Here is a 24,817-nt window from a genome sequence, read left to right on the forward strand (position 1 = left end):
ATGTTCCTGTCTGCTGGGAGATTTGTTTCACATGAGACACTCTCACCTCTGTAAAATCTAGTGGAAAAAATTAAAATGAAAATTGAATATTTGGCACGGTAAATGTCAGTAATTTGTTTTCTCTGCTGGTCATTTATACTTGGCTGATGTTCTGATATTTGCTGATATTGTAACAAGTTATTCCAGGAACTAAATCCCATTATAAGATAAGCCAATAAGGCAAATGTGTACATGGGGAAGAGGATACTTTTTCCTTGAAGGAAAGCTAAAATAATTAAAGATTTAAAGTAGTTTAGGCAAAATACAAGTGATATACTGTAGAAAATAATCCGGATTTGGATAAGGGTTAGGGTAGGTACATGATATTTAATGTATAATTTCTGTAACTCTAGAAATTATTTAAATACAGACACAGAAATGCTTTAAACAGAGATTTTCCTGGGAACATAGTATACCCAAGCATTACCAAAGGATGGGTGACCTAATAATTAAAGCAAGGCCCTGGAATGAGGAATTCTGGGCTTGTCACTGAATTATTGTGTGACCTGGAGCCATTATAATTTGTTTTAAAGTGAACTCAGCCAAAATTTATATCATCTGAAAACAGACAATAGTTTTTTAAGTGGGGATATTCCTTCTGTACAAGCTGCATGACTTTCCACCTCACAGAGGTATTATGAAACTGAAATAATTAGTCTTTATAAATTATTTTAAAATCTTTGTGTAGAAGTCTTGGTAGATATAAATATATTTTCTACCCAAATGTGGTACAGTTTTGTGACATATTGTAAATTAGTAATATCTAGAATATACATTAAATGTAGTACTTCATAAAGACAATATAATATATTCCTGATTGCTCAGCAGGGCTTGTAAACATGATAAAATCCTCTTTTCTAGCTGTTGCCTATCTTTATATGCTTAGTAATTTATGGTAAGTTTTACCTGTATGTGCATTCCCTATGTGAAGATCCAGCTATTATCATTGCTTGTTTCAGTCCAACTTATTAATTATTCTAGTTTCCAGAGCATCACCTAAAAAGATGCTATCCAAAAAACTTATGGAAAAAATTACAGGCTTATAATTATATTTCATTAATATATTAAATATTAAGTATATTGATTAAATATATATGAGAGCTTATGTATTCATTAAAATATATAAATATTGGTATTTTCTTGGTATTTTAGACAGATGTAGCAAACTATTCAGTATATAAATAAATTACCTCATGCCCAAAAGGCCTGAGCACCTACCAAAAGAAATTTTGAAAACCCATAATCAAAACTAATGATTTATGAAAAAAAAGTACTTGTGCATTAGTGTATTGCCTAGAGAAAATAAGAAAAGGGAGAACAAAGAACTCAGAACATATGAAAGCTGGATAGCTGGGAATATAGGGGAAATAATAGAGCCGAGAGAAAAACGTTACTCCAAAAGTCTGCACAGACATAATAACAAGTTGACATGAGTATCCCTTGCCTTGGAAAAACGTATAAAGTACTGAGACAAGCAGTGAACAGACATTCAAATAGGTAGATAGGTAGTTAGAGAAAGGACTCATCCCTTGTAGTCAAGAGGGTTTATGACTGCTTTTCTACATTTCTTTGTCTTCTAATTTCCATCTCAAAAATGCACAGGAAATATAAATGATACAACTTGGAAACAAAAAAAAAACCCAAGACAACTCTCCAAAAAACTTACCTAAAGCCTAATTCTGTCCAGCACTTTAATAAAGTAGCAGAGATTGGAAAAATTTCCAGAGAAAGCATTTTCTGAAATACATAGTTTTGTGATTTATTTTCAGATTAGAATTACATATTGGCACTCTGATATTTTCCAGTCTTATATAAATGAACTACATTCTGTTTGCTCTTCAATGACTCTTAGCTAAAATGCATAATTACTTGATACAAATGAGAAGACAGACCATTATGTTGGCATCAAGCTCATGAGTTCAACATATTGATAAAGCAAGAGAATTACTTGCATACAATTAGTATTTCTGTTCAGTGTGTTTAGCCTGTGCATAACTTGCACAGTATTGAATAAATTCTACCAGTTGAATGACTTTTAATCTATTGTGGCCTTCATCTCAATATTTTATTTCAGGTAACTCAGTATCTCTTCACAAATTGTATGTTTTTCTTCTGAAGAGCAATAGTCAATTGTGCTTTCATAGCTAACCATCCCTTTCCCTTTCAGATCAGCAGAGCTTTGCCTGTTTTATGGAGGGCACACTGCAGGAAGAGTTACAATTTGGAGGCACTAAATGAATAGGTCTTGCTGCAGTGTTCTTGTGTGTTCTATGGACCAAAACAAATGTCTGGAAATCTCAAGAGAAATATGGGAGTTAGCAATGGAATTAATTCAGATTTCCTCTTAGGCTAACCTAGAAAAATAATAGAGTATTATACCAAAAGAATCTTCTTTCTTTTATCATATTCTACTAATAAAAACTTGATATTTTTTCAGTGTTCTTTTCTATTAGGTACTACCTGACAGCAGATTTTTTACAGTAAAGTCCTTGTGATTTTTTTCTTATGTGATAAACTTTTTAGATGGAGTGGTAGCAAAATCAGCTCTTTCTTTTCCCACTGTGACCAGCCTGTAAATAGTAGTGCTTTTAGTATGTTCAATGTGCTCTGAACCCAGCTACTGAATAGATTCTGTCACGGGATTTGCAGTTTCCAAATTCTAAAAAAAGTTTCGATGTAAGATTTCTACATCAGTCATAATTTCATCTCAGTCATGACAACACTGGAAAATACATAGTAAAAAAAGTTTCAATGTGTCTGGCACCTTAGCAGTGAATTTCTCTCTAAACTTGTGCCTTTTTTTTTTATCTGAACACTTTATTGGTCTGATTGTAAGTTGCCATCTTCTTGATTAGTCAGGCAGTGAACCGAGTTTATAGTAGTTTTGACTAATTCTATAGTAATCACAGGAAATGCTTACATAAAGTATTGCCAGTAAAGAATTGCTAGTAAATATTTAACAATATTTTAAAAATACTAACAGCTAAATTTCTGCAATTAGACTTCAGGTGTGACATTTTATTAAAAATTTCCTTGCCTTGTTAAATACTACATTAAAAGTGTCTATGTTCACAACATCTTATTTTTATATATTCTTTTAGAATGGGACAGAACTTCATTGTCATGTGTTTAGTTCAGTGGCCTCCAAACTTTTTTGATCGAGCACCAATATCAGTAAAAACGTTCATTATTTTATCTTTTTGTGATTGCTTAACTGGTTTTCATTTTCCCTATTTAGACTCTTCAGAGTGGCCTTGCTAATAGCTTTCTGAAAATCCAATTAAATTCTGACTTTATCTTTTAATTTAGAAAAATATCCTTGGAACTCTAACAAGCTGAACTTTCTTGTTTTATACATAGAGCTGAGCTGTTTGCACCACTCAGACAGTGATTATATTTTTTTAATAGACTGTATATCTTTAAACATCTTCCCCATATTGAAGCTGTCCCTTGTTTATCTTTGTTCTCAGGATAATGCATTGCTTCTTATGCTTTCACAGTTTTGGTGGCGATGGTAGATTTTTTTAATGGAGGTGTATATATATTTATACAACAAACAAATTCTGTTTATTTGAGTGTTAGCTGTACTACCTTCAGCATTAAGGACTGAAAAAAGAAAATTGTCTTCTTTAGTATTTTCTCTCTGTTGACTTTTACAGGTGATCCTAGTTAATTGTTTTCGTTAAATGCTATTGTCCTTTAGAGTTTACCTAACATACTTCCATATGCATAATTATCACTCATGAATTCTCAATGTAGGCTTGTGTTAACTTTGTGGTTTTCACATTTTCTTTGACAATTGGAAAGCACATGTATGTATGCATTGGTAGGATAAGTTCCTAGCTTTCAGACAGTGAAATAGTGAAGTACACTATTTCCTACAAGCGAAATAGTGAAGTAGACACCTAAGGAAGTTAGACTTTTTAAGTGTGTGAGGCAAGGATATATACTTTTTACAAATGAAAAATCTTTACTGACACCAGAGACTTTATAATTTAAAAAATTATACTTGTTTTTAAACTGATCCATCAGATTTTTGTCTCCTACAGATCTGGAAAGCTCCACTGACTACTATGGATTTCTATTTATTTTAAATAAATTAAATGTGTATAGAGAGCTTAAATTTCAGCTATTCAGAATATATTATATAGGTCAGAAAAGAAATCATATTCCATGATGAATATTTCTGCCTTCCCGCCTTTGATCATATTAGTGTTCCAATACTCACCAGTTACAACTATAGAGTTGCTATTCTACACATTTTTGTGCAAGCTTGATAATTGCATCTCTGTATGTTTCATCTTTGCTTAGCTAAATTATTTGCCTTACTGATCATGGTTTTTTTCTTTCTTCATACTAATCTCAAATATAAAATTCATGTGAATCTCTGAAGTTAATAGCAAAACTCATAATAATTTCTGAAGACGAGGTTGCATTATTGGCATGGCAAAAGCTTTCCTCCGATTTATTAATTTCTGTTTCCCACAAAGAGCTAATTCCATGCTTAGAGGACTGTGAGGTCTTACGAGTTGTTTTTGTCTGTTACATGTAAAATGAATTAATGACCTTATTTCTGTGTTTGCAATGTGTCTGAAATCAGATCTGGTACTGTAAAAAAATTTAAATTTTCTCTTCCAATAAAGACAGTGATTTAGAAACATAAAAAATTTATTAACTTTAAATGGTAGATCGTACATATCAGTGTGTTGTAATTTGTTTTTAGAGAGCTGTAGTAAAATACCTATTTTATGAAAAATATTAAGGGTCAAATTTCATTGTTCTCATGTTTGTATTTTACTGAACTGTTACTACTGTTATTAAGTAAAGTTACTGAATGCGTTCAATATGTATCACTGACCATAAGTTGTTAGTATAAATTTAATGTTTGTTTTTGAAGATATTAAATATCTGTGTCTCTATGCTTATCTATTTCCAAATACTGTGTAAAATATTCAGAAGTGCAATCAGAAATAATCTTCAAACACGTGAACTATCTGCATAGGAATAGTAATCTAAGTCATGCTTTCAGATCAGTTCCAAAAAAGAAAGCAAATTCTTGCTGAATAATAATGAACCAAAGCCAAGACAGAAACCTTCAAAGACACAAGAGTAAGCTGGGAAGGAACTTATCTGTTTCTTAATGATAATGATGATCAGTTTCCTGATATTCACACTTAATATTTCACTTTCTTCAAAACACAGCAGCTCAGATTTCAACTAATGATTTGAGGTTAGCTTGTATTGCCACAGTCTTGACTTGAAGTGGTAACCAATGAATTTTTACAGACTTAGCTATCAAATATGTCTATATTCAAAGAGGCTTCTTATGCCAGAAGGAACTGGTGAATGAATCTGAATGATCTGAATGCCTGTGGAACTTCTGTTCTTTGTTGTTATTTTGGAAACAGGTAGCCAGGCACCCACGCAGGGGACAACTAACCAATATCAAGATTGTATGGCAGGGTTCTCAGATCATTAAAATAACTAGGAACAGATTCAGGAAATCTAGAAAAAGGTGTTATGTGATGTTAACTTACTGTTATGCATACGTATTTTTACAGTTTTGCAACTTTGAGCTTATCTATAAGTTCTTCTAATGTTAAATAGACTTACTCATGTGAACAGCAGCATAAATCAATTGTCTGAGGCAGTACTTCAAAAATGCAGTAGAAACAGTTTTTTTTTTTTTCATCTACTTTACTTTTTCTGGTGTTGTAAGAATCAGCGCAGAGCCATGAGAGAATGCACACTTAGGTGAACTGTCCTGTGAGCAACTATTGAATTCAGAAGGGTCGTCAAAGAATATCTTAAGAGATATAGGAAGTATTTATAATTTTCAATAAATAAAGCAAAAAGTTTATGCAGACCACTTGTTATGTTTCTGAGATTTTTTTAATAATTAATAAAAGCTAAACAAAAATTTGCCTTAGTTTTACAAGTATATACTACACTTCCTGTAACCTGCAGCATTTTAAAGGTTGCAGTGATTGAGAACAAAAAAATCTTCATGTGATTCACACAAAATCAGAGCCAGAGGCAGAGAACTTGTGATATTTATTGAGATAAAGACAACAGGTAATCGGTTAAAAATAAAAATGGGGATATTGAAGAAGAAAGCACAGTATTAAAGTTCAAATGCAGATAGAAATTACTGGGTAAAGAAATTACATAAGAATATTTTTGATGGTGCTTTATTGCCAAAGTGTGGATTATGGACTTGAACATAAAATATTAGCATACTAGAATATTATATTGTCATATTATAGTAGAACATTGCTTTCACTACAGTTACTGCTGAACAGAAAGTACTCTGATATTCACCAAAAAACACAGATGTGTTTTGTTCATCAGTTGCTCACCAAGTGCAGTGAGTTCAATCATATATAGGCATTAAAGCCCTCAAGGTGTACATTTTACTCTCTTTATCTCTAAAGAAATTCAGTATTACCCCATAATATTTCAGTATTTTATGAACGTTTGCATTCTTAAACTGTAAATAAGTACAGCTAACAGCTTCATCTTTGCAGCTTCTTATGTTTGTATTTTCAAATGAATGAAGATTCATATTTAATCACTCCTTTTTTCCTCCTTATCCAGACTTTAGAAAATGATGTCATTGGTTTAATTTGTGATATTTTTTTTTTCTTCTGGATTTCATACTATGGTACTGAAAGGAAATATCTGTTAGGAATATTTCAAATTATTATGAATAATAGAAATTAGGAGGCTTAGCTTTTATCAGGGCCATTCCACTATAGAATGACATGGTTTTCCTTTGAGACCTCCACTATGAGGCTATCCTGAAAAATCCAGCAAACAACTCATAACTCTACCACAGCATACATGCAAAGGAGATGTGCTTTACATCATAACTCTGCCCCAAAGGATGAACTCAAATGTTCAGATGGAGCAGCAGATTGTGTCTAGAACTCTCAATGGTTTCTCCCTCCTGACTTTCTTCCCAAACACAAATATGAGCTGCAAGAGTCATACAGTTTCTTATTAAAAACACAGATGAAAAGCTGTGCTCAGCATTAATTTCACTCATGACCTCAATGGCTGCAGCTACTGATCATAAATGAGGAGCCTTCCCCTCATCTACCTCCTGTATCCTTGCTTTCAGTTTTCTGGTGTGGCTTTGAACAGATTCTTCATCAGAGTATTGCTTCTCTAAGGGGTAAAAGTGGTGCAGGTTGGGCAGAAATAGTGACATTCTTTCTACAGGAGGGAAGGAAGGAATGAGTCTTCATCCAGCAGTAGCTGAATCCACCTGTGTTCAGCATTGATCAAATAAGCACGCTTTGTGAAAGCACAATACAACTGTATAGCTATTTCACATACCTTAATGTGATTTTTTAAAATAATTTAAAAAAGGTGATCTGTCAGAATACAGAGGAAGCAATAATTTTTTAGCTCCTGCAGTTTATACGCTCATGTTTAGCTGAGGTTGCTTGTTAGTTCTACGGCTTTATACAGGAGAGGTTAACCAATAGTGCATTCAGCAAAGATCTGAGTATCAAGGAACTGACAATAAAATTTTTATTGACTTCAGCAGACTATGCGTTTAGTGCCTTAAAAATGCCATTCTCAAACAGAAAGGACAGTTGATGTCCTTTGTGTTATTTATGATGTGAGATGCAACCTACAGTAAATAAAGATATCAGTTTGTTTCATTTAAGATATGCTACTCTAAAGAACCATACAGATTTGTAAATAAATGCCCTTTAGAGTCTTTAAAAGTAGATAACACTATTTTGTGTAAGTCTAACTTTTACAAGTTTCCTTTAAAGTTTTCAGTGCTTCAGCCATTGGTTCAATGGGTTGGACAGTGGTTACAGCAGAAAAAATGCTGATATGCCTTATGCCAATATATATGCACAAAAAAATGCACAGTGATAAACGTGATTTTTGTGTTCTACTATAAAAACTCCTGTCTTTTGAGACATTAGTGAAGGTAATGACATAAGTTACTTCTTGAAGTGTTCTTTTAAAAATAAATAAAGCAGTTTCTCTTACTGTAGTTACTCTTTTTACTCCAAATTCATTAAATTGTTTTTGAAGTTTATTAGCTTAAAGTCTATTTTACTTTGTCAGAATAACTAAACATGAATATTTTATTATCTATCTTGTATGAGGTGGTTCTATTTTTGGTTAATGGTATTTTAATCCTTCACATCTTGATTAATATAACTTAGAGCTTGTTTTATGAACTTGCTACATGTATTTTGTATATGAATTAAAAGATAAACTTTATTTTTGCAGTCAAGACGTGTGGATCCAATCTTCAGGGACCTGGAGGCACTTTCACATCACCCAATTTTCCATTCCAGTATGACAGCAATGCTCAATGTGTGTGGGTCATCACAGCTATCAATACTAATAAGGTAAGTTTAAAATTCTGGCTTTGGTTTTAAAAAAAAAGCAAACAAAAAAAGCATATGTAGACAATAACGTGATTTACCTCTACAGTCCAGCTGCTGTACTTGGTACATTGCAGATATTTCTAAGAAATGGCTGATATTAGATGGGTATGGACAGATGTTAAAACCTGTTGTTTCCCCTAGGAGTGTTTTGCTTTTTGTATGCCAAGTAAATCCCATCATGTTTTTATGTGATTCTCTAAAGGAATTCCCAGAAGCAACTACCAATGGTATGAAGCAATGTCATGGGTCCACTAATATTGTGTTATAATCAGTAGAGCTGTTTTGTGTATAAGACTTTATATCATGTTTGACCTTAGACTATGTGAGAAATCACTGAGGTTCATGAAATTCACTTTCATTTCATGAAGGACTGTTCTAAAGTTGTGTAATTTCTTTCATTGTTTGAACCACTGTATTAAAATCCCATATACTTTATACCTACACTTTAAACCAAAAGTACTAGGAATTCTGATAAAGCCAGATGAGTCGAAGTAGAGCAATAAAGCTAAGTTATGACACCAGTTGTCTTTAAATTCAAGAACTAGGCAGCTGGTAGCAATGGCTATATTCTATTTCCAGGCGTGTCATTTAATCCGGACCAAGTGTAATGGACTTGTTTAGATGCAGCAAAACATAAATTATCTGTACAGTTTAGGAGTATTTTATAAAGGACTATAAACATCTATGTTTGTTGCTACAGGGGTCTAGTCTACCTCCTGATTTCTGTCTTATATTGCCATCTGCATCACACTCCGTTAACTGATCAGAGAGGACTAGAAGGCCTACCCCCTTACACCTGAGTTTATTAACCAGGAAGCCAGAGAACTCAGGGAAAATCTGATTACATTTCAGAAGCCATTTAGCTACATTGGTGCATTTCTCTCTCTAATCTTACCAAGTCCTCTGTGGAGGCCATCCTTAGGTTTCACCTTGGAAGAAGAAAAAAGGTGATTAGAATATTCATAATGAAGATGGTAAACCTTTTTTTTGAGGGGGTCATTTGTTTGTTTTATCCTTGTTCTAAGGATTGCTAATCCAATTTATAGATCATCAAAGATGTGTCAAGAGTCCCTGAAAGATGATATTGTCTCTGTACCACAGATGGGCACAAAGTTCAAAAGTCATAGTTAAGACCCCTTTCTCTGGCCCAAAGAAGCTTCACATTTTTATTCTTTTAATCCAAACCTGTTAGTGCACAAGATGAAATCTGTGCACATCTAGAATTTCTGAGATAAACTTCTGTCAAATATGGCAGTGGATAGAATTTAATATCATATTTTTAAGGAAATTAAATGCAGCTCTTACACTTGGAACAAGTGCTTTAAATAGCTGGAAAACCACCACTGAACTGCTGTATAGAATGAATTTAAGACCTTTTTGGCCATATTTTGCATAAAATGGTTTACTTTCTTAAATGCAGCAAGGGCATGTCTACATAACAACAACAACAGAAAAAAAAAAAAACCAAATAAGATTTTGTACATTCTACCAATCAGTGGTAGAAGTGAACCTTTAAGCTCACAGACTGGTATGTACCTACTGGCAAATCACAAGTGACTGCAGGGTTCCAAGACAGCATTCAAAAACATTATTCCTCAGTATTCTTTTCCTTAAATATTTCCAGTTTTTGCTTTTAAGGAACTTTGAATTTAAAGCTGAGTGCAGAAAATTATGTTTTGTCTCTGGTTGTCAGTGTGGTTCACAGTGTTACAGAATGACTGAGGTTGGAATGGACCTCTGGAGATCATCTAGTTGAACATCCCTGCTCTAGCAGGGCCACTTAAAGACAGTTACCCAGTTGATCTTTGAATATCTTCAAGGATATTCCAAGGATACTCCACAACCTCTCTGGGCAACCAATGATATTGCTCAGTCACCCTCACAGTGAAAAACTGGTTCCTGATATTCAGATGGAATCTCCTGTGTTTCAGTTTGTGCTCATTGTCTCTGGTCCTGTCATTGGGCACCACTGGAAAGACTTTGGTTCCATCTTCTTTACATCCTCCCTTCAGGTTCTTATACACATTAAGATCTGCCTGAGCCTTCATTTCTCTAGGCCAAGCAAGCCCAGCTCTCTCAGCCTTTCCTTACATGAGAGATGTTCCAGTCCCTTAGTCATCTTAGTGTCCATTCACTAGACTCTTTCTAGTAGCTTTGTATCATTCTTGTATGGGGGAGGTGCAGTTGTTAGATTTGTTTTCCTTTCTCTCAAAACAGTTAGGAGATCGTGTTATTCCGTATGAATAAATTCCAGTTCTAATGAAAACAAAAAAAACCCCTTATTTAGTCAGAGGTCATGTTTGTAATAGTTCAAATAAAAGCTTTTTTAAAAGTTATTTTATATTGGATTTTTTTCCTGAAACTGTAAATACTACAAAATAGCATATTAGCATAGCATGAAAACTGTTCCAGGCCCTGACTGATAAAAATATATAAGCATACATGCAGTTTTAGTATTTGGGGATGAACCAGAATTCATGGGTTAGGCTTCTGCTGGTTTAGTAAAATGTTTCAGTGCATGAATAACTCAGTTTATTTGATTAGTACTTATGTACTGTGTTTACATGATAAAGTTTTGGTAGCAAGGGACTGCAGGGTAACTTCTGTGAGAATTGATTAAGAGCTGCCTCCATGTTGGACCGAGCCAGTTCTATCTGGTTCCAAAATGGACCCACCACAGTACTCAGCTGAGCAAATCAGGCAAGCTGGTGGCACCTCTTTGAAAAATGTGACATTTTATTTCAAAACATGAATGTTGGAGACTGTTCCTTCACTTCTGTGCATACCACTGGAATTATTAGACTCTGGGAAGTCTTAGATTCATCATGGGCAGATCGTAGTGCAAGGATTTATCCTGTTTATTATAGATATGTTTATAATAGCTTCAGCATTACCCAGAAAATACTGTTCTTTGCATGTTACTGGTTGGACATAATTATATCTCTTTGCTACTGCAATGAAATGCAGACTCACAGATAATTAAGGGGTTTCTAAAATAGTGGGTAGATAAAAGGTTTACAGTGTTATCTGAAACAACATTCAGATATGTTTATAGTTTTCAGTATAAATAGAAAAGGTGTCTAGCACTGATTAGAATAACCTACATTTGTTGAGGTTAAAAGAAAATGAGATCATTTTACAAGCTAGATCAACTTTTTAGCATATATTACATGTATAAAGTTTTTGCTTACATCATCAGTGGTTTAATGTGTTCAGTTTCGATTCATGGTAGCATTGCCTTATTGTTCTGAACACAATAGTGTTTGCCTTGCATGACTTCTAAAGGGCATAACTATTGATGTTTGCCTTCAAGTCAAAAATGTCATTCATGTATAATGAAGATTAGCCATTAAGAGTTATTTATGACTACAACAAATTATGTCATGGTGTTCATTATAACATGGTGATATTTACAATATTATACCGAAGCCATGAGAACCATGAGGACTTATTGATCCTGATATTTCAGGACTTACTGATCTGGTATTTCAGAGCTTCTTCTGTTGCATCATTTGCAACAAAATAGCTCAGAAATTGAGAATCTTCTATGGGGAAAGCACTAGATGAAAGACCCTGAAAGGAACATTAACTCTGGTGTAAATGGACATTCCTCCCATGTCTACAGCCAATTCCAGGATCAAATCTGGTTAATTTTATTCCCTGACTAGTTTCAGAAATAAGTTTTATATCAGTACTATAGAGATGAAAGAAATACTGTCCCAGGCAATCATCTGCCCCCTTAGATTTCTACTGCATTAAAGTTAGTTTCTTACCTCATACAGTTAACCAGACATGCTATTCCTCCCCAAGCCTTGTTGGCAGTGGAGTAGAACCATGACTAAATACCTCAAACATGGCCAGAGAAGACAGTGAGTTTAGTATTGAAAAGTAGAGAAATTAAATAAAAATCTGTTGTGAAAGGAAGGTCATGTGGATAGGAGTTAGTAATAGAACTCACCGATGAATGTGCCCCAACACATATGGTATCAGTGAGATCTGCATATTTTTATTGTTCTTGTGCATATTTTTGCATGTTTATTCTTATCAGGATCCTGTTATGTGGAGCTGACCTGTTCAAGAGAAAATAATTAAGATTATTGTTAGAAAGACATCTATGATGTGCCAAAGCCCTGGGTACTGATCCAATGGAAAAGTAAATAGGGGCAATTTGTACATAACTTTGTAACAGTGAAATACCTATGATTGCCTATATGGTATCATATCCAGATAAAAATGGTTGTATTGTTTTGTAAAAGAAAAGTCTTCTGAACTTCTGCTGAATTTTGAAATGTTTCAGGACAGTTGAACAATTTTCACATAGGAAATTTACAATCAATTTATAAAAAGTTAACTTTGTGAGAATGTTTTACCCAACTATTTAGACACATTACTGTTGTTGTGGAAAATCAAAGAGCAAACCACGAGTTAGCTTACCCTAAACAGTACATTGCTGGCTTATGTTCAACTTGCTGTCCATGAGGAGCCCCACTGCCTTTTCTGCAAACCTCCTTTCCATCCAGTTGGCTCTGAGTGTGTACTTGTGCATGGGGTTGTTCCTCCCCAGAAGCAAAAACTTCCATTTCCTTTTGTAGAACTTTGTGAGGTTCCTGTTAGCCCATTTCTCCAGCCTGTCAAGGTCCCTCGGAATGCCAGCACAACCCTTTGGTGTATCAGCCACTCCTCGCAGTTCTGTATAATTTTAAAACTTGCTGAGGATACACTCAGTGCCATCATCAAGGTCATTAATGAGAATGTGGAACAGAATTGGACCTGGTATTGACCCCTGGAGTACATCAAGTATGACAGGCCTCCTGCTGTGTTTCTTACATCACTGAACATTCATCTACCCATATGTCATCAGTTTGTCTATAAGAATGTTATGGAAGACAATGCTGAAAACCTTACTGAAGTTCAAGATAATCATCCACTGCTCTCTACTCATCCACCAAGCTAGTAATCTTATTGTAGAAGGTTATCAGGTTGATCAGGCATGACTGCCCCTTCATAAATCCATGCTTGCTACTTTCGGGCATCCTCCTGTCCTTAATATGTTAGAAAATGGTGTCCAGGATGATTTGCTACATCACCTTCCCACAAATCAAGGTGAAGTTGACTGGCCTATAGTTCCCCAGATACTCTTTCTTGCTCTTCTTGAAGACAGGAATGAATTTTTCATTCTTCCAGTCCTCAGGAATTACTTCCTCATCACCAGGACCTTTCAAAGATGATTTGCAGTGGCCTCACAAAGACATTGACCAGCTCCCTCAGCCCCCCTGTGTGCAACTCCTGCAGGGCCCATGGACTTGTGTATATCCAACTTGTTAAAATGGTCCCTAACCTGATCCTCGTCTAGCAAGAATAAGTCATCTCTGCTCCAGACTTTTTCTCTGATCTCAAGGCCCTGGGATTCCTGAAGAAAAGAAAATTCTTATCAGTAAGGACAGAAGTGAAGAAGGTATTCAGTACACTTTTCTGTGTCCTTTGCCACCATGCAACCTGCTTAATTCAGTGTACAGCACCTGTTTTCTGTCATTTACCTTTTGCTGCTGACATTCCTGTAGAAGCCCTTCTTGTTCCATTCATGTCACTTGCCAGACATTACCCCAGATGGGCTTTGGCTTTCCTAGAAATACCCCTGCATGCCTAAAGGAGTGTCTCTGTACTCCTGGGTGTCCTGACTTTGATTCCATCTCTCATGCTTCCATTTTGTGTTTGAGTTTAGTCAGGAGCTCCTTGTTCATTCATTCAGGCTTACTAGTACTTTTGCTTGTTTTTCTATCCATTGAGATGAACCATTATTGAGCTCGGAGATAGTGATCCCTGAATATCAACCGGGTCTCTCCAGAACCATCTGTGTGAGTTTCTTCAGAACAGAACCCTGAACAAAGTCTGTTCTACTGTCATGGTTGTGTTCCTGCCTTTTGCCTTGCCTCGCTCCTTTCAGGATCCTGAACTGCACCAACCCATGATCACTGCAGCCCAGGCTGCCCCAACCTTTAGGTTCCTGACCAGCTTGTCCTTGTTCGTAAGCATGAGTTCCAGCAGAGCATGTCCCCTTGTCAGCTCTTGATCACCTCTATTAGGAATTTGTCATCAATACACTGCCTAAACCTTCTTGATGACAAGTGCTCTGCTTTGTTGCACTCCCAGGAGATATTGGAGAGGTTGAAATTCCCTATGAGGATCAGTACCTGCACATGCAAGGCTTCTTCAACCGTATATGATGGAGGAAATTCATGGACAGTTTTCCCACTTCTAGATTGTGTTAACATGGTTTGCACCCATTTTTTTAACAGACATCAAGGAAGTGATTTTTGCCCCTGTTTTATCCATGGCTACTCTGGAACCAGCTAAAGCTTTGCTGATCAGAAATAGCAAAACTATAGTTCGAGGGATCTTCCTGAAAGAACATTCAAGAAAAACATGCCTCTCTGTGGTACTCTAAAGGTGCAACAGAACTTAAAGTTCTTTGCTTTGGCCTGAACTGCAATTCTCATATTATTAACCCCTTGGGTCCATAGGAAACATTCTTGTGAATAACTGCACAGAAATGGAATAAGGATTTCTCACTTTGAACTATGCTTCATTATATCTCTCACATCTAGTAAGAGAAAAGAGAAATATCTTATGGGATGTTGTACAAACGCATCAGTTAGGTTTTGGACGATTATATGAATTGCTGGTAATTTATTCTGACACTAGGTAATGGGATCTTGTAATTTTATGTTTACATTTTGAATATACTAAAAAAATCTTTGCAATTTCATGGCTTAATTCCCTTCCCTCCCCAGAAGCAGTGTATTTTTTTCTACTGCTTTTCTCCTAAAAAATTAAAACTTGTTTTCCTTTCATTGTTTCTATATCAGATCAGATGCTTGAGCAATATTTCTTACCAATAAACAGCTGGAAATATTGTTTATAACTTTTTGTGGTATCACATTGGGTTTACTGTCTCAGTTATGAACTGTATACATAGAAAGCAGGTTGCACGCTGAATTTTACAGTTATTTGCATCTTTTTTCAGACCAGTCTTTTTTCCAGATCCTATTATGACCTATTCTTTATGGGGCTAGTAACATAGACTTGGTTTATCCATAGACTTTCTTAAATGGAGATAGCAATTTGCAACCTCTGAGGTGGAAAAGAGAAGCCCAGAGCAGAGGGCTTATTTTATTTAGAGATTTGTGTAGGAAAATTATAGGTGGAAGAAGCTAATGATTTCTGATGGGCTTAACCAAACCAGAGATTTTTATATATATGTATTTTTTAAGCATCAGAAAAAAGACTTTTTCATGCTGGAAGACTGATTCGGCTAATATCAACTAGATAGGAAATAAAGAAATGTATTTTCTGTGAAAGCTGCTTCAACACAAACCATGATAACTTTATTTGTTTTTACAAAAAGAAAGTGTCTTTAGATTCTATGCCTCTATACAAACGCACGCAGCATGGGAAACAAACAAGAGGAGTTGGAAGCAATCATGCTGCTAGAAAGCTACGACCTGGTTGCCATTACAGAAACCTGGTGGGATGAATCCCATGACTGGAATGTAGCTATTGATGGCTACAGGCTGTTCAGAAGGGACAGGCGAGGAAGGAGGGGCGGGGGCGTTGCCCTTTACATCAAGAAATCATTACAGTGTGAAGAGCTGTCCCTGAAGAATAGCCACGAGCAGGTCGAAAGCTTATGGGTAAGAATCAGAGAGAGAGGCAACAAAGGGAACCTGGTGGTTGGTGTCTACTACAGGCCGCCAGATCAAGAGGAGCTGACTGACGAAGCATTCTTCCTCCAACTCCGGGAGGCTTCGCGCTCGCAGGCCCTCGTCCTGCTGGGGGACTTCAACCACCCCGACATCTGCTGGAAAACCAACACGGCAAGATGTAGGCCATCCAGCAGGTTTCTCGAATGCATTGAGGACAACTTCTTAAGCCAGGTAATAGACACCCCTACCCGAGGGGATGCGATACTGGACCTGGTGGTCACGCTAATGATTTCTGATGGGCTTAACCAAACCAGAGATTTTTATATATATGTATTTTTTAAGCATCAGAAAAAAGACTTTTTCATGCTGGAAGACTGATTCGGCTAATATCAACTAGATAGGAAATAAAGAAATGTATTTTCTGTGAAAGCTGCTTCAACACAAACCATGATAACTTTATTTGTTTTTACAAAAAGAAAGTGTCTTTAGATTCCCCTGCACTAAATACCTATTGGTCTTACCTTACCAGAATAAACACTGGGTGGATTGATTTAACATTTTTTGCTAAAGCTGGCAACCACCACAGCATAATGTTCTAATAAATTAAACATAATTTCTTGAACTTAAAGAATTATCATTATGAATGCATTTTCATATTGTTATAAACATTGCAAGATTTTCTCTATTGTCTTGTCTGAATGACAAACCCTCATTTTGTATGTTTCATTGCTTCCATAACTCAAATATCTACTGCTGCTTGTAATGACACAAATTCTGCAGCTGTTCCTTGACCTTTTTCAGAAAATCTTTGTTGTTAATTTTAAAACACAGAATGAATGATACACATGATAAAATTCCAGACAGTGAGGGAAAGAAAGCTGTTATCTCCTATTATATGTATATTGTAGCAAAAACAACAAATAAAATGAAAGACGTGTGGATTTGTAGATTATAAATCTGCAAATTACCTGTTTGACAGGTGGAGTGAAATCATATAACGATTTGTCATTATAGGTGTTCTTAAATTATGGTGCTTCGAATGCTCTAGATATTTTGCCCATAAAAGAATAGTGAATTTAATTCTTTCATTCTTAGCTAATACCTAAAAAATTACAATTTTTCTGTTTTGTATACAATAATATTAGTTTGTTGTATCCCTCTGCTTTAGCTTAACAAAATAAAATCACCTCATTGCTAATGAAGTAAAAAGACTACCAGCACTGTACCAAGGCGTATTTTTTTTTTTGTATCTTCACCTGTTTTCTTTTCATTTGTACAAAGTAAAGTTTGAAAGTTGCACAATTTCCTCAGCTTCACTTAACATTAAAGGCTGTTGTTTGGAATGCCCTGTTTTTTTAGGGCTTTTTGCCATATAAAGTATTCACAGAGCTAAACCAGACCTGTTAGGCAGTAATTGCTAGATAGTTGTCATAGTGTAAGCATGCTTAAACCAGTTTAGTCCAGGAGAAAGCCAAATAGTGCTGAAATGCTCATTGTCAGGTCAATACAAATCCTTTGGGTTTTTTACTTGTAATGCTATTTGCTGGGATACATTAAAACCTAGTTCATGTTGTTTGCCTAAATAACATGTGGGATAAGAAAATTGCAATTGTGACTCTTGATTTTGCCCTTCAAAAGGATGGGCTACAAAACAAGTAGTTTAAATTTAAAAACAGGCTAAAATTTCAGTGAAATATGAATTGGGGCTAGAGTTAACCAGAGTTCAAGTCTCATGAATTATTCTTGCTGATTTTTTTCTCATCCATAGTGACAGAAACACTGTGGAAAACATCAGTACTAGAATGACAGCCTTTCTGACAGATCTCAGCCATATTCACACCACATATCGTTCACCACCACGCATTAAGAAGGAGAAAAATAAAAAAAAAAGGGTTCCTTTAAAAAAAAGGCCAAGCTGTTTTCCAAAACTGTAAGGAGAAATTAAATATATAAGCTTATTTTTAAATTTAGATGGATCAGAAAACTAGGTCCTGGTTCTTTAAAAAAAGGAATCTTATATGATTATTTTTTTGTTTCTCACTATCATATTCTAAATTTTACATTTGGTGTATTTCAAGCATAGGAGTATACTTACTGCCTGCATAAATGTATTCTTTAGAATGTATTCTTTAAAATGAATTCTTTAGAATATAGGTTCAAATGTGTTCTTTAGAATATAGGTTTCAAAAGTTTGTCAGTGTTCACATTCTTATCTATTTACCTATTGCATTTTGAAATAATCTTGAAATTGGTAATAATTTATGTCTGACAGTTGGGAGATAGTTGGGTTTTGGTTTTGTTTTAGGTTTAGGGGGGTTTAATTATTATTTTTGCTAGGTTTTTTTGTGGATGTCAAATATCTGTTAGGAAATCTATAATCTGAATTTTGTCGTAACAGTAGAGCCTACTGAAAATTTATGACATCTGTTTCCAACTGCTGTAGTCCTTTACTTTCTGAGAAAGTGTTGAAATAGTTCAAAATATCTGGGAAACTCCTTACATGATATTTTCTGCAAGTCTGAAGGAGGGAATGCTGAGGGAATAACTTGCAACTGTTACTGAATTTATATTAAATATGGTTCTCATTTAATCACTCTAAATTATTATTTTATATATATATATATTCTTACATTCCATTCTTCCCTTCCTCTTTCCTTATGTCATGATGTTGATGTTTTTCTCCTGCAAAAATTTAATCTTTTCATTTCTGAGTTTTTGTTCTTTTTAAGCCAAGCCAGAAATAAGCAAATCAAAATCAGCAAAAAGCTGAGTGTTTACATTAAATTTACCACAGATGTGTTTATTTCGTTAACCATGTCAAACTGTCAGTGGAACATTTCCTAAGCTTGCTGTCAAGCCTAAACCCAGTTGTCATCCATATATACACACATTGACAGTATAAATCTCAAGCAGGCTGGGTGCTTTAACATGAACTCAAGTACTCATTTCATGAAGTCTGTTTTGGTCAGACCTGTTGGAACAAACTACACTGCAGCTCTTTTTACAAGCCAATGTCTCAAACTTGGCTTTTCCTAAGCCTAATGTGAAGATGTATTGCGGGTGTTACAGCCAGTGAAATGAATACAAAATATGAGCATACATAAGATCACTCTTAACTATATATTTTATCCATAGTCCTGGTTTTCATCCATGCAGATCAAAAAAACTGGTACTGTATTTATCAGTAGGAGATAATGTACTTTTATTCTGTATGAATCTAGAAAGTTCTGTTCAGAACACATTCGATTTCTTTGCAATGTTAGCAACACTGTTCTTCCATATTGATCATGAACATTTTGATCCCATTAAAAAAATGTGATGTTGTGATGGGTTGACCTTGCCATAGAAACCCAATACAGACACATATACTGCAATTTAAAAAATACTTGGAAATATATGTGGAGGGAGGGGAAACTGAGTGTGGTAAGAGCACAGAAAGGAATCCAGCTATTTCTAAGACAGGAAGAACGTACAAAGACACATACAAATATCTTAAGGGCGGAAGTCACGAGGATGGAAGCAGTCTGTTTGCAGTGGTGTCCAGTGACAGGACTAGGGGCAATGGGTGCAAACTGAAACATAAGAGGTTTCAGTTGAATATGAGGAAAAACTTCTTTACTCTAAGGGTGACAGAGCACTGGAACAGGGAGGTTGTGGAGTCTCCTTCTCTGGAGATATTCAAAGCCCGCCTGGATGAAGTCCTGTGTAGAATGCTCTAGGAGAGCCTGCTCTAGCAGGGGGGTTGGACTAGATGATCTCCCGAGGTCCCTTCCAACCCTTGCGATTCTGTGATTCTGTGAAGTTCGCAGGATCAGCAGTGAGGAATAGAATCAATTGCTGAATGAGAGAATTTTGAGTCAGGAAGTACATGTGTGTGCTTTGGATTAAGTGTTGGAGAAAAATAGTAAAATAAAAGAAATGGGGAGAAAGTAATGCAATTGCAGATGGATAAATGACTTGTCCTCCCATCCTGCAATTTTACTGTAACTCCGCTTTCCTTATGAAAGAAGGACGAATCCATTTTCTTAATTATGGTAGATTTTATATGACTAAATATTTTTCTGGCTTTTATGTGACTATAGGAGAGATGGTTTACACTCTGAAAATATGACCTACCATATGGCAGAGAATGGGCAAAAGACTGTGCCTATTGCAACAACTGCAACTGGAGTAATTACTTCTATTTCAGCCATCAGCAATTTTAAATTCCAGCCATAACCTGTATTTCAGGTATTAACTCCACCTTTGATTAAAACTTTAGGTAGAATTAAAGACCGAATCTGAGTTTTAATTCTGTTTGACTTTCTATAAGTTCCTAAAATTTGTATAAGTTATGTCTCCTATGCACTTTGAATGCAAACATATTTTCTTATTTGTACTTATGACGAATATGCACACCCAAGCCAGAACTTTTAAAAAGACATATGCATATGACCCAGAGACTTTGACAGGAAGTTTCCAGTGCTTGCACTGCAAGCAACTGATATGTTTCAGTCTTTTTAGTTTGGTGAATTTTTGTCACAGAGACTTGTCACTTTCCTCCAGTTGAGTTTGTTTGGTTGCTTTTGTGAGTGATCTTTATAGTAAATTGTTCTGCTCAGTATATACCTTTTTTTTTCTGATATTTGACTGGGAAAAGGAGCTGCTGGTTGTTTTCTATGAAGTCACTCTTTTAAAGGGATGATTGCGGGTTTTTTCATTGCTGTTTTATGGACTGGTTGATTCTGTACTGCTTATACCTATTGCTATTTGTTTATAATGGTCTGGACAAGTCATACTTTTTTAGGCTATCTGGAGCATCATGGCCACCTTATCTATGGAAGTACCACAAAAAGTTCCAAGGTTTTCCTAACACACCTCCTTGGAAAGTAGTAAAATGGACTGATGGGTTTTACTACAAAAATAGCGTTTGAAAAGTAGAAAATAGAACTCATAGAACATTATTTATTTAAAGTTAATCTAAACACAATATTGTAAGATTTGCATCATATACACTTTTGCTACTAACTCTGCTGTACGATCTTTTAGTCTTAGCTTTTTTTTTATCATTTATTGGGAAGGCATTATTAATGAAATACATTTCACCTCCTTCAGAACATCAGAAGCTGAACTAAATTGCTATAAAAACCTTTCAACCTTAAGATCAATATTATCAAAGAGACATAGCATTAAGTGTTCAAATACCACTAAAAATCAGTGAGGAAATGAATTCCAAATATAATAAATCTTCTTGAGAAAACCCTTCCTATTAATAGAAGTTACAAATGCCTCTATTAGGAGAAAGAAAAAACTAGAACACTTGTAGCTCTTATTGCTGTTCAAACGTATGCTTATCTGCGAGTGATATTGATGCATAATTTTATCAAAGTAACATTGGAGAATGCTTTTCTAAGACATATGAAACATATTCAAAAGACTAGGTTAGACAGGAGGAACCAGATTTGAGAGTTTGGAATATTAACAGTTGTCTGATCAGCTGAATGCGTATGTACTATGCATTGCCACTGTAAAAATGATGTTATTGTGAAAAAGTATTCCAAATATATTTCTCATATGTTTCCTCATAGCCTTGTACATCTGGTGACTATACAGGTCAAAACCATACCTATGCTATGAGTTTAGATGCCTTAGGTGTTAAGCAGTGTCTACCTATGACTTTATGGATCACAGGTTCAGTGTTGGGAAATTCATTTATATTGTGTTTTGGAACTAGTCTTAAAATCAGTCATTTACATACCTTTATGAGGAAGCCCGCGGATGTCAATGGACTATTAGGGGGAGTCTGGAGGAGGTCCACAAAACTGATCAGAGGACTGGAACACCTCTGCTGTGAAGAAAGGCTGAGAGAGTTGGGGTTGTCCAGCGTGGACAAGAGAAGGCTCCAGAGACACCTTACTGTGGCCTTTCATCCTATAAAGGGGAATTACAAGAAAGATGGAGAAAGGCTTTTAACCAGGGCCTGTAGTGAGAGGATAAATGATAATGGTTTTAAACTGAAACAGGGTAAATTTAGACTAGACATAAGGAAGAAATTTTTTACGATGAGGGTGGTGAGGACACGTTTCCCAGAGAAGCTATGGATGTCCCATCATTGGAAGTGTTCAAGGTCAGGTTGGATGGGGCTTTGAGTAACCTGATCTAGTGAAAGACATCACTGCCCGTGGCAGGGAGGGTTGGAATAGATCACCTTTAAAGGACCCTTCCAACACAATCCATTCTATGATTCTATGATCACTACTTGTATTGTCATGGTTTTGGCTGGAATAAAGTTAATTTTCTTCCTAGTAGCTGGTATAGTGCTCTGTTTTGGATTTAGTATGAGAAGAATGTTCATAACTCACTGATGTTTTAGTTGTTGCTAAGCAGTGCTTACACCAGTCAAGGACTTTTCAGCTTCCCTAACTCTGCCAGATGCACAAGAAGCTGGGAGGGGCCACAGCCAGGACAGCTGACCCAAGCTGACCAAAGGGCTATTCCATACCATATGATATCATGCTAAGTATATAAACCGGGGGAAAAAGAAGGAAGGGGGGGACGTTCGGGGTGATGGCATTTGTCTTCCCAAGTCACCATTACGCGTGACAGAGACCTGTTTTCCTGGGGATGGCTGAACATCTGCCTGCCCACGGGGAAATAGTGAATGAATTCTTTGTTTTGCTTTGCTTGCACACACAGCTTTTGCTTCACCTATTAAAATGTCTTTATCTCAACCCATGAGTTTTCTCACTTTTCTGATTCTCGCTCCCATTCCACTGTGGGAGGAGTGTGTGAGTGGCTGCGTGGGGCTGAGTTGCCAGCCAGGGTTAAACCACACCTGTTTTTATAAAGTATTTATGTATATACATTTTAAAGATTTTATGCTTAATTCAAAATCTATGCATGTCTAGTTTTTTTAAAAAAGCACAAACCAAACCTGCTTTATTGTCTTTTGAAAACTTCAATTTATTAGCATTTTTATCTCTGGTTCTTATGTTAGCTGTGTCCAGCTTCCTAATATGGATATACATTTCTTTTTAACCACATAGCTGTGCATTTCTGTAGCCCATAATTTGTAATCAATTGCATCTTCTCTCACCTTTCCTTGAAATCTACCATTCCTTTCATTTATTCGTCATGCTACTATATGAAATGCTGCCTAGTCAGGGAGTTGTGTTCAGCTAGATGTAATAGGGATAATTAGCACATTATTCTCAATAGTCATCCCTGTCTTTTTCACAACTGTAGAAGACATGCAGGGGCAATTTCATGGAAGAGAGAAACTTTATGTAGTCAGTGTTACCTAACTTTAGTCAATATAGTTGGTATAGTTGGTAGACTTTTTATTTTAAACTCTCGCTCCAGTTAATGAAGAGATATTAGTTTCATTAGAGGTGCAAACCCTAATATGCTGATTTATTATTTATCTTAAGAGGAATGTCCAAAATAGACAAGATCTCTCCAAATAGTGTATCTGTAAGAAAGCACTAGCTGTGAAGGTAGTAAGCGATCATTTTGAGCAGATGCCCGATTTTTAGTTGATTCAGTTTTCATGGAATAACAGAATGGTTGAGGTTGGAAGGGACTTCTTGTCCAAACCCCTGCTCAAGCAGGGCCACCTAGAGATGGTTGCCCAGGACCATGTCTGGATAGCTTTTTAGTATCTCTGAGGAGGGAGACTCAACAACCGTTCTGGGCAACCTGTGCCAGTGCTCGGTCACCCTCACAGTAAAAAGCTGTTTCCTGATGTTCAGACAGAACCTCTTGTGTTTCAGTTTATGTCCATTGCCTCTGGTCCTGTTCTCTCAGTTAAAAGAACCTGGCATCCTCTTTACATCCTCCTTTCAGGTATTTATATACACTGATAAGATTTTCTGTGAGCCTTCTGTTCTCTAGGCTGAGCAGTCCCAGCTCTCTCAGTCTTTCCTCATAGGACTGATGCCTGAGTCCCTTATTCATATTTGCGGCCATTCATTGGACTCTCTCCAGTGTGTCCAAGACTCTCTTGTACTGGGGAGTACTGAACATCATATCCAGATGTGTCTCACCACGACTGAGCAGAGTAAGGACCACCTCCCTCAACCTGATGGCAATACTTATTCTCATGCAATTGAGAATATCCATTTTCCTCCTTTGTAGCAAGGGCGCATCGCTGGCTCATGTTCAATCTGGTGTCCACCGGGACCCCACAGGTACACTACTGCAAAGCTTCTTCCCAGCTGGGTGGTCCCCAGCATATACTGATACGTGGGGTTGTTCCTGCCCAGGGACTGGACTTTGCAATTCCCCTTGTTGAACTTCATGAGGTTCCTGTTTGTCTATTTCTCCAGCCTGTTGAGGTCCCTCTGGATGGCCGCATGTCCCTCTGGCATATCAGAACAAAACTCTTCCTGGTTTGGTGGTGTGGTAAACTTGCAGAGGGTACACTCTACTCCATCATGCAGATCACCAGTGAAGGAATTAAACAGAACTGGTCCCAGTATTGATCCCTGGGATACACTAAGAGTTACTGGCCTCCAACTAGACTTTGAGCTGCTAATCACCACCCGCTGGGCACAGACATTAATCTAGTTTTCAATTCATAGAATCATAGAATCATAGAATGTTTTGGGTTGGAAGGGACCCCTAGTGGTCATCTAGTACAACCCCCCCGCAGGAGCAGGGACACCCCTCACT

General features: G+C 36.2%; 1 protein-coding gene across 3 annotated transcripts in view; it reads left to right on the forward strand.

Annotated features, from left to right (window-relative positions):
- CSMD3 (CUB and Sushi multiple domains 3) overlaps positions 1–24,817 on the forward strand; it is a 699,407-nt gene that overhangs the window by 308,343 nt on the left and 366,247 nt on the right. For all 3 annotated transcript variants that reach the window (XM_009643918.2, XM_009643926.2, XM_035899525.1), the window contains one exon: positions 8,302–8,423. In XM_009643918.2, coding sequence (XP_009642213.1) covers positions 8,302–8,423 — 122 coding nt within the window. The remainder of the gene's footprint in view (positions 1–8,301; positions 8,424–24,817) is intronic.

This window comes from Egretta garzetta, unplaced genomic scaffold (assembly GCF_000687185.1).
Source record: "Egretta garzetta isolate BGI_Z169 unplaced genomic scaffold, ASM68718v1 scaffold240, whole genome shotgun sequence".
Lineage (NCBI taxonomy): Eukaryota > Metazoa > Chordata > Aves > Pelecaniformes > Ardeidae > Egretta > Egretta garzetta.